Source organism: Notolepis coatsorum, assembly GCF_963971535.1.
Source record: "Notolepis coatsorum genome assembly, chromosome: 15".
Taxonomy (NCBI): Eukaryota; Metazoa; Chordata; class Actinopteri; order Aulopiformes; family Paralepididae; genus Notolepis; species Notolepis coatsorum.
The window spans coordinates 14796577-14808100 of NC_140179.1; the positions used below are offsets into that span (position 1 = coordinate 14796577).

General features: G+C 44.9%; 1 protein-coding gene across 1 annotated transcript in view; it reads right to left on the reverse strand.

Annotated features, from left to right (window-relative positions):
* Positions 1-4300: 4300 nt before the first annotated feature.
* rps6kc1 (ribosomal protein S6 kinase polypeptide 1) overlaps positions 4301-11524 on the reverse strand; it is a 113258-nt gene continuing 106034 nt past the window's right edge. Inside the window, exon 16 of the mRNA XM_084330561.1 lies at positions 4301-4554. Within this exon, the coding sequence (XP_084186687.1) occupies positions 4453-4554 (102 nt within the window). The 3' untranslated portion in view covers positions 4301-4452. The remainder of the gene's footprint in view (positions 4555-11524) is intronic.

The window sequence follows — 11524 nt, forward strand, 5'->3', positions numbered from 1 at the left end:
CAGGACAGGGAAATGCACAAACATCAATTATTTATTGTTTGATAGCTCTTCATTTCATTTCATCAAATCCTACATATCTTACAAACTTCTCAAAACACAGGGAAAAAACACTGTTATTATACAGTAGTGAGTTTCGATAGATTAAAAAAAGGTCTCTTCTATTCAGACGTTTTCAACCTGTAGTGGCTGCTTTCACATCCTGAACCAGCTGCTGTCAAGAGCTGCAAATTAATAAATACTTCTCATAATTAGTATTTTCATTCACGGCCCAATAGGATAATGCATAAGCATGACCTATGATCATTTATCCAACAATAAAACTCTCTCTGGTGGAAAGGGGATAAAGGAGACAGGAGTCACAGCCGAATGCGTTTCAATAGTCTTCTTCATCTGGGTCTGATGAAGGTCGACAGACCAAATCATCACCAACGTTTTACATCAGTTTTAATAACTTGATTGTTTTGAACCTGAGAGTGGCGTGCCTTCCCTCATCAAGGCCTAAGCTTTAACCATGTCTGCAAAACTAGCCCACGAATTCATGAGCCAATAAAAAATAAATAAAAATAAAAGGAAAAAGGTACTTTAAAGGGGAACTACTACGCCCATTTTCAGAATCCATATGTCTAAGACAGTCCAAAAATATCAGTAAACCAGAGTGCTAAAACACGAACTTGTGCTGTCATCAAGTATAAAGTCAATAAATAGGAACATTAATTGGTAAAGGTGGTAAAGACAGCGCACCCGGGCGGATGTTCTGATTGACATGTTCTGTTTCAGAGCCGAGACCACGACTCAAAACAGAAAGAAGAGCTATCCGTGGGTTCACAAAACCAGTCTCCCATTCATCATCAACGCAGCAACTACATGATTAAGTTTCAAGTATTGATCGTCAGGTTTCTTGCTTTGGGAGTGAGTCGCTCATGTTCATGAATATTGATGATGTTCCTCTTTAATCCCACACTAAAAAAAACACACCTCAATCACAAATAGCATCTATTGGTCCAAACAGGAAGTGTTAATAAATTCTGCATAGCATCAACCCCTCCCCCTCAGCACATGAACCCCTCCCCTTCAGTACATTAACTCCTCCCCCTCCCCCTCAGTACATGAACACCTCCCCCCTCAGTACATTAACCCATCCCCCTCACTACATGAACCCCTCCCCACATGATAAGTACAACATTATGTAACGGCTGGCAATAAAAGGGGTTGGCAGTAATATAATATATATATATATATTACTCGATTTCTCTCGGTTATGTTGATCTGTACATGACGAACACACTTGGAACTCGATGAGAGTGGGAACCGTCGGCGTGTTTGGCATCGGGGCAGGTGGTTCGGCCTAGGAGTCATCGGATCTGCATTGGAGTCGTCGGTTCTGCGTAGGAGTTGTCGGTTCTGCGTTGGAGTAGTCGGATCTGCGTAGGAGTCGTCGGTTCTGCATTGGAGTCGTCGGATCTGCGTAGGAGTTGTCGGTTCTGCGTTGGAGTAGTCGGATCTGCGTAGGAGTCGTCGGTTCTGCGTCGGTTCTGCATTGGAGTCGTCGGATCTGCGTAGGAGTAGTCTGTTCTGCGTAGAAGTCGTCGGTTCTGCGTAAGAGTCGTCAGTTCTGTGTAAGAGTCGTCAGTTCTGCGTAGGAGTCGTTGGACTGAGATGATGTCAAACGGTGAAGTGCAAACTGAAGTATTTAAAAACTGAAATGAGATGGGCGGCCGGGTAGCACAGCGGACTAAGCGTCTGTCTACCACCACAGAGCCAGTGGGATCGAATCCAGCTGTGGTGCCTCCGGCTTGGCCGACCGTCCATACTAACACAATTGGCAGTGTTAGCGGGTGGGAAGCCGGTGTGGGTGGGTCCTGGTTGTTGTAAACAGCGACTCCTACAGTTCGGTCGGGGCGCCTGCACAGCAAGGGAAGGATCTGGGAGAGGTAGTGTGACCTTCCACACGTTACACTCTCTCAGTGAGAGTCCGCGCCATAGATATATATAGAACACTAGATAGCTTAAGGCGGAGTCACCAGCGTCGCTGAACCGCCGCCATCTTGCCCCAGTCAGCCTTTCTGTTACGTTCTATGGTAGCTGTTGGAGGGTGAGTGATCTGCACAGACAGAAATACTCATAACTCGCTGAAATATTGACGGATTTACAAACGGTTTGGTTTATTACAAGCATTATTAACGTGGCTATGATTCAAGAAATTTGTAAAAAAACATCTTTAGATACATTTATGATGCAGGACATCATAGTATCATCTTTGATGTTTATAGCAAACCAACCCGTTTGAAAATCGGTAAAGAATTGAGCAATCTATGGTTATTTAAATAGTACATGCACCATAGACATTAATGTTATCAGTAGCTGAGCTGCCTGGGACAAGATGGCCGCCCTACGACGACGTCGCTCTCCATTGGCCGGCAGCGCGGGTAAGCTATCTAGTGTTCTATATATATCTATGGTCCGCGCTGCCAGGTGAAAAGAAGTGGTGGGCTGGCTACACATGTGTCGGAGGAATCATGTGATAGTCTCCGCCCTCCCGGACCGACGGTATGGGGGTAGAGTGCGCAACGACCAGGAAGGGGATTGGGAATTGGCATAACGACTAACATTGGGAAGGGAGAAAAGGGGGGAAAAGATAATACAAAATAAAAAAAACTGAAATGAGATATCGACGGCTGTTCCTTGTTATTTTGAACATGGCCACGTATTACAAGGGCATACATTTTTATTTCAAATAATATTTATGAATATATTTAATAATAATTTATATATCCACATATTTTTTGGTTAATCATTGTTTGTATTTCCTGTAATCAAAGACCCTGTTGAGTGACGTTGCCTATTCGATAAGAGCTGTTTTCCTCCCCAGCACCTCAGCCGGGGGGGTCATTCTACCTGCCCGGTGCTACACACTGAGAGCAGTCGGGGGGGTCATTCTACCTGCCCGGTGCTACACACTGAGAGCAGCCGGGGGGGTCATTCTACCTGCCCGGTGCTACACACTGAGAGCAGCCGGGGGGGTCATTCTACCTGCCCGGTGCTACACACTGAGAGCAGTCGGGGGGGTCATTCTACCTGCCCGGTGTTGTGTGCTGAGAGCAGCCGGGGGGTCATTCTACCTGCCCGGTGTTGTGTGCTGAGAGCAGCCGGGGGGTCATTCTACCTGCCCGGTGCTACACACTGAGAGCAGCCGGGGGGGTCATTCTACCTGCCCGGTGTTGTGTGCTGAGAGCAGCCGGGGGGTCATTCTACCTGCCCGGTGCTGCACACTGAGAGCAGCCGGGGGGGTCATTCTACCTGCCCGGTGCTACACACTGAGAGCAGCCGGGGGGGTCATTCTACCTGCCCGGTGCTACACACTGAGAGCAGCCGGGGGGGTCATTCTACCTGCCCGGTGCTACACACTGAGAGCAGCCGGGGGGGTCATTCTACCTGCCCGGTGTTGTGTGCTGAGAGCAGCCGGGGGGTCATTCTACCTGCCCGGTGCTGCACACTGAGAGCAGCCGGGGGGGTCATTCTACCTGCCCGGTGCTACACACTGAGAGCAGCCAGGGGGTCATTCTACCTGCCCGGTGCTACACACAGAGCAGCCGGGGGGTCATTCTACCTGCCCGGTGCTACACACTGAGAGCAGCCGGGGGGGTCATTCTACCTGCCCGGTGCTACACACAGAGCAGCCGGGGGGTCATTCTACCTGCCCGGTGCTGTGTGCTGAGAGCAGCCGGGGGGTCATTCTACCTGCCCGGTGCTGTGTGCTGAGAGCAGCCGGGGGGTCATTCTACCTGCCCGGTGCTGCGCTGGGAGAGCAGTTGAGAAAAGCAACATTTTCCACAGTGAAACCACCATTCAACACAAGTACTTGTAAACGTATTGCACCACAAGAGTGTTGTATAGTCTTCCCTGCAAGACAAGTGAGGAACAAGTAAGAGTAAACCCTCTTATTAAATAAAGGAACAACGTGCAAAGTAGGTAGGTAATACTGCTGCTTTGGCAAAACTCCCTGACAAATGAAACAAACAAACAAACAAAGAAACAGAATGATTCAATGGGATTTCTGTAGACGAACGTGTCCGTGTGTTTGTCGTCTCTCGTTGTAACAGTTTGAAAGCAGTTTGTTCAGTACAGTCTGTTCCCCCGACATGCAACTGTGGCGGCCCACAATGCACAGGGTCACAACTCTGGCGGCCCACAATGCACAGGGTCACAACTCTGGCGGCCCACAATGCACAGGGTCACAACTCTGGCGGCCCACAATGCACAGGGTCACAACTCTGGCGGCCCACAATGCACAGGGTCACAACTCTGGCGGCCCACAATGCACAGGGTCACAACTCTGGCGGCCCACAATGCACAGGGTCACAACTCTGGCGGCCCACAATGCACAGGGTCACAACTCTGGCGGCCCACAATGCACAGGGTCACAACTCTGGCGGCCCACAATGCACAGGGTCACTACTTGGGCCAGTCTGCTCTGGCGAAGAACGGGTGTGATTTGATGTCGTCTGCTCCTCCCACTCCGGCTCCCAGCCGCTCCGCCTGGTTGTACTGCAGGAGCTGCAGAGAGACAACATGGAGTTAGAGAGAGAGAGAGAGAGAGAGAGAGCGAGAGAGAGAGAGAGAGAGAGAGAGAGAGAGAGAGAGAGAGACAGATATTTAGATGGGGGAGAGAGGGAGAGAGATAGAGATGGGGGGAAGAGAAAGAGAAAGAGAGAGAGAAAGAGGGAGAGAGAGAGATAGAGAAAGGGAGAATTTGCCTCCTTACATCTACTCTACTCAAGCAGAATCCACATAACGGTCAATAATGATATTAACCCTGTGAAGTTACAACCAAACACTCCCTTCATACATCTAGACCAGGGGTCTAAAACTCAATTTACCTGGGGGCGGCTACAGGGAGAGTCTGGGTGAGGGGCTGGGCCGCATCAAATATTCCACAAAAAAGGGTTTCAAGTATTCCAAAAAAAAAGTACAACTGATCCAATCATCTCAATCTTTAGCAATAACATTTCAGAACATGAACGGTTCTTCAGAACATAGGCTTCTCAGTGGTGTCAGTGGACTCATCCACATGCAGCTATGGAAATGCACTGTGCATTTTTTTTTTATTCTATCACAAAGCTGTTTAATCAAATCACCAGCCAGTATTTCAGTTATTCTGGTTGCTGTGCTATGTGAGGGGGATTTGCTTTTGTTTGCCTTCAAACATGGTCTGCATCACTTCAGTCATACATTAGTCTGTAGACATAGGACGTTGTAGCATCCTATGAATGAAGTCACCAGCTGTAATGGAATTGAATGGAACTCGAGCTTTGTCCAGCGCGGAGCTCCTCCAATGAATGAACAAAAAGCCGGCGCGTCGGGCCGTTGTCACCAGCTGTATGAGAGCGCCCCCGCTGGTCATCGTTACCGTTAACGATGGCCAAACGGTCCCCAAACAGTGGTTCCAGGACTTTTCCCGGCTTCATCTGTATATAAAATGTATTATTATTATTATTATTATTATTATTATTATTAAAGGAGTCAGTAGACATCTAGACATAAATAGAGTAACGTAGTGAGAGAGTTGTATCTGTATTATTGTACAGAGACAACACAGTACATGTGTGATACGAGATAATATGCACACATGTGTAGAGAAACAGACGCTGTGATTAAAAACGAGATAAAAAGTTCCAGCTGTGGTCGACGATCTCGCGGCACCACTTGAAAATTGAATTTAAAAGACGTCTCGTGACCTACGGGCCCAGAACACACCCCTCTCCTCGTCTGCATGTAGTGCTGCCAGTGACGGAGCCAAGTACAGCATTAACATGGACCATCAGGGGGCGCGGGTCCACATGCAGTCTAATGGCTGTTCTCATCTGGGACCGGAGACTGATGAGAGAGAGTAACTAAACCCAGACATCAGGCCGTCGAAATATCTGTCCGACGACTCCGTTATCAGAAGCCCTGCTCCAAGTTAAGGGATACAAAGTGTGTGTGTGTGTGTCCGGCCCTTAATATATCCCCATTAGAGTCATGTCAGATTTATATTGCATTAAGCACAGATAAGTGTCAGCTAGTTACATGAATAACGCTAAACGTTAAGACCAGTTGGGGATTAGCAATTACCGAAGACATTAGCATACTGTAGGGCAAGCTACTGTATGTTAATATGCGATGTAGCCATCGCGTGTAGAACTGTATGTGTGTGTGTGTGTGTGTGTATGTACTGTATATAGCCTGTGTGTGAAAACTGGTCAAATGCCAGAACATTTAGCTAATTCCTGCCGGCTTGACCCAGTGGGGAATAACACCAGTACCGTGTACAGGATGTAGTATCGTGAAGCGTTACCATAGTTAGTACATAGTGCAAGGTTTGAAACTACAGTTGTCTTAAACATTCAGTACTAGTAACTTCAGTAAGAGCTATTTAATGTCAATTTCAGCTTGATTGTGCCTTGTTTTCATAGTCATCGCCCTGCTCAGCGTATGGGGTTGTACTAACGAATGCCGCTATTGCATTCATGATGGAACATAATACCGATCATATGCATTTGAATTATTAAGTGTAGCTTGTGTAGGGACGAAATGCCAATGGATTAAGTATAATACACGTTTCAGGCTATTACTAGCCTCCCAGGAATGACCCTAAACCGCTCTAAAACCATACTTATATTCACCACGGTATAAAACGGAAATGTATGGATGGATAAATAATTTCTTTTTCACATCTTGAACGATAGATACTCGATGTCAAATGGGCCATAGTATTGCATCCATAGCTATAATTATAGAATATAGTTATAGCCCTGCAAACAAGGTGACAGACCCCATTGGTTTAATGCGTGGCAGCACAAATGTTAGAACTGTTGATGTTTTTGTTGTTGTTGTTGTTGTTGTGAGAATCATGACTAATGATCTCCACCTCCCCCGGATATCAACAGAATCCAGCCATTTCAGATATTATCCAATCTGCGACCATGGGAGATATCACATAATATACTCAGGTTACGGTGATTGGCCCATCAGTCAATCCCACTCCGTCTGATTGGCCCATCAGTCAATCCCACTCCGTCTGATTGGCCCATCAGTCAATCCCACTCTATCTGATTGGCCCATCAGTCACATCTAGTGGTGCTCTGTATCAAGCATCTATATAGTGAACAGAAGGCCACGCCCCCAGAGTGTCTCCTGAGTGACAGGTAGCTGTGCTCAGAGAGGGTGCACTAAGCCACGCCCCCTCAACATACTGACAGGAAGCTGTGCTCAGAGAGGGTGCACTAAGCCACGCCCTCCGAGTGTCTCCTGACAGGAAGCTGTGCTCAGAGAGGGTGCACTAAGCCACGCCCCCTCAACATACTGACAGGAAGCTGTGCTCAGAGAGGGTGCACTAAGCCACGCCCCCTCAACATACTGACAGGAAGCTGTGCTCAGAGAGGGTGCACTAAGCCACGCCCTCAACATACTGACAGGAAGCTGTGCTCAGAGAGGGTGCACTAAGCCACGCCCCCTCAACATACTGACAGGAAGCTGTGCTCAGAGAGGGTTTGACCCAAAACACTTTACAAATTATACTTGATGACAATGATACAGAATTAAAATATCATTGTACTGGTTCTTTAAATCTTGAAAGCACACAAATAGCTTCGGTGTATGTATGGTACTGTCCTAGCCCAGTACAGATATCATAGGAGCCATGATGGCAGTCATGATAGTAGTGTAGTGTTACTGTACTAACAGAGTACAGATCTCATAGGAGCCATGATAGTTTATAGTTGCTTGGTATCTCAAGGGTCCTTTTCATGGGTGAGACATAATTCCAAACACATCTGGCATTATACACTATTAACAGTTCACTTGCTTACTTAATGTTTTTTCCATTAATGACACAATCATTCATTTACTATTTCCAGTGAGAACATGGAATAAAATAGAGTAGGCAGCTAGTGAGAGGAGGGGCTTTAGTGGAGAAACCAGGCCAGTGGGATCCAGCCTTATCGTCTGTGACCTACATCAAAACATGGATGTTGTTACTTGTTAGCCTGACATTGCGTTTAGCTAAGTGAACCTGAAGATATTTTGGCTGGTACCCACTTTACGCTAAACTTTTAGTTTCTCATCCAGACAGGCATCAATAGAGAGCAACAGGAGCAAGAGGTAGCAACACCTTGACCTATCTCAAACTCCACCATATTTTCTCTTGATCCTCCAATCACAACTGTTGCTTTCTATGAGTTTTTTTTTAAGACCTTAATTTCTTCACTGGATTTGAAGATTTTGGTCAGTGTTCAAATCATGATGCTGAACAAAATAAACTGATGCATTTCTAGGGCTTTTCTAATAATATGAAACTTAATATAATAAACAGAACAGACTCTGAAACCTGGCTCTAATAAACAGAACAGACTCAGAGAGCTGCTCTAATAAACAGAACAGACTCTGAGCTGCTCTAATAAACAGAACAGACTCAGAGAGCTGCTCTAATAAACAGAACAGACTCAGAGCTGCTCTAATAAACAGAACAGACTCAGACCTGCTCTAACTCAGAACATTGTACATATGTCTATACCGAACAATGTGACCTCATTTTCTTCTTCTAAATTACATGCTATACTATGTTATTTGATACTATCTTGTCTAGCACAGTCTCTGGAGCGTAACAGTAAGAAGCATTTTGTATGAAAGTATTCTGTACTTCTGTATGACAACTATTAAAGAAACTTGAAACTTGAAACTCTAATAAACAGAACAGACTCAGACCTGCTCTAATAAACAGAACAGACTCAGAGAGCTGCTCTAATAAACAGAACAGACTCAGAGAGCTGCTCTAATAAACAGAACAGACTCAGACCTGCTCTAATAAACAGAACAGACTCAGACCTGCTCTAATAAACAGAACAGACTCAGACCTGCTCTAATAAACAGAACAGACTCTTCCTGCTCTAATAAACAGAACAGACTCAGAGAGCTGCTCTAATAAACAGAACAGACTCAGACCTGCTCTAATAAACAGAACAGACTCTTCCTGCTCTAATAAACAGAACAGACTCAGAGAGCTGCTCTAATAAACAGAACAGACTCAGACCTGGCTCTAATAAACAGAACAGACTCAGAGAGCTGCTCTAATAAACAGAACAGACTCAGACCTGCTCTAATAAACAGAACAGACTCAGACCTGCTCTAATAAACAGAACAGACTCAGAGACCTGCTCTAATAAACAAAACAGACTCAGAGAGCTGCTCTAATAAACAGAACAGACTCAGACCTGCTCTAATAAACAGAACAGACTCAGACCTGCTCTAATAAACAGAACAGACTCTGACCTGCTCTAATAAACAGAACAGACTCAGAGAGCTGCTCTAATAAACAGAACAGACTCAGACCTGCTCTAATAAACAGAACAGACTCAGAGACCTGGCTATAATAAACAGAACAGACTCAGAGACCTGGCTCTAATAAACAGAACAGACTCAGAGAGCTGCTCTAATAAACAGAACAGACTCAGAGAGCTGCTCTAATAAACAGAACAGACTCAGAGAGCTGCTCTAATAAACAGAACAGACTCAGAGCTGCTCTAATAAACAGAACAGACTCAGAGCTGCTCTAATAAACAGAACAGACTCAGAGAGCTGCTCTAATAAACAGAACAGACTCAGAGCTGCTCTAATAAACAGAACAGACTCAGAGCTGCTCTAATAAACAGAACAGACTCTGAGCTGCTCTAATAAACAGAACAGACTCAGACCTGCTCTAATAAACAGAACAGACTCAGAGAGCTGCTCTAATAAACAGAACAGACTCAGAGACCTGCTCTAATAAACAGAACAGACTCAGAGCTGCTCTAATAAACAGAACAGACTCAGACCTGCTCTAATAAACAGAACAGACTCAGAGAGCTGCTCTAATAACCAGAACAGACTCAGAGAGCTGCTCTAATAAACAGAACAGACTCAGAGAGCTGCTCTAATAAACAGAACAGACTCAGAGCTGCTCTAATAAACAGAACAGACTCAGACCTGCTCTAACTCAGAACATTGTACATATGTCTATACCGAACAATGTGACCTCATTTTCTTCTTCTAAATTACATGCTATACTATGTTATTTGATACTATCTTGTCTAGCACAGTCTCTGGAGCGTAACAGTAAGAAGCATTTTGTATGAAAGTATTCTGTACTTCTGTATGACAACTATTAAAGAAACTTGAAACTTGAAACTCTAATAAACAGAACAGACTCAGACCTGCTCTAATAAACAGAACAGACTCAGAGAGCTGCTCTAATAAACAGAACAGACTCAGAGAGCTGCTCTAATAAACAGAACAGACTCAGACCTGCTCTAATAAACAGAACAGACTCAGACCTGCTCTAATAAACAGAACAGACTCAGACCTGCTCTAATAAACAGAACAGACTCTTCCTGCTCTAATAAACAGAACAGACTCAGAGAGCTGCTCTAATAAACAGAACAGACTCAGACCTGCTCTAATAAACAGAACAGACTCTTCCTGCTCTAATAAACAGAACAGACTCAGAGAGCTGCTCTAATAAACAGAACAGACTCAGACCTGGCTCTAATAAACAGAACAGACTCAGAGAGCTGCTCTAATAAACAGAACAGACTCAGACCTGCTCTAATAAACAGAACAGACTCAGACCTGCTCTAATAAACAGAACAGACTCAGAGACCTGCTCTAATAAACAAAACAGACTCAGAGAGCTGCTCTAATAAACAGAACAGACTCAGACCTGCTCTAATAAACAGAACAGACTCAGACCTGCTCTAATAAACAGAACAGACTCTGACCTGCTCTAATAAACAGAACAGACTCAGAGAGCTGCTCTAATAAACAGAACAGACTCAGACCTGCTCTAATAAACAGAACAGACTCAGAGACCTGGCTCTAATAAACAGAACAGACTCAGAGAGCTGCTCTAATAAACAGAACAGACTCAGAGAGCTGCTCTAATAAACAGAACAGACTCAGAGAGCTGCTCTAATAAACAGAACAGACTCAGAGCTGCTCTAATAAACAGAACAGACTCAGAGCTGCTCTAATAAACAGAACAGACTCAGAGAGCTGCTCTAATAAACAGAACAGACTCAGAGCTGCTCTAATAAACAGAACAGACTCAGAGCTGCTCTAATAAACAGAACAGACTCTGAGCTGCTCTAATAAACAGAACAGACTCAGACCTGCTCTAATAAACAAAACAGACTCAGAGAGCTGCTCTAATAAACAGAACAGACTCAGAGAGCTGCTCTAATAAACAGAACAGACTCAGAGACCTGCTCTAATAAACAGAACAGACTCTGAGCTGCTCTAATAAACAGAACAGACTCAGACCTGCTCTAATAAACAGAACAGACTCTGAGCTGCTCTAATAAACAGAACAGACTCAGAGAGCTGCTCTAATAAACAGAACAGACTCAGACCTGCTCTAATAAACAGAACAGACTCAGAGCTGCTCTAATAAACAGAACAGACTCAGACCTGCTCTAATAAACAGAACAGACTCAGAGCTGCTCTAATAAACAGA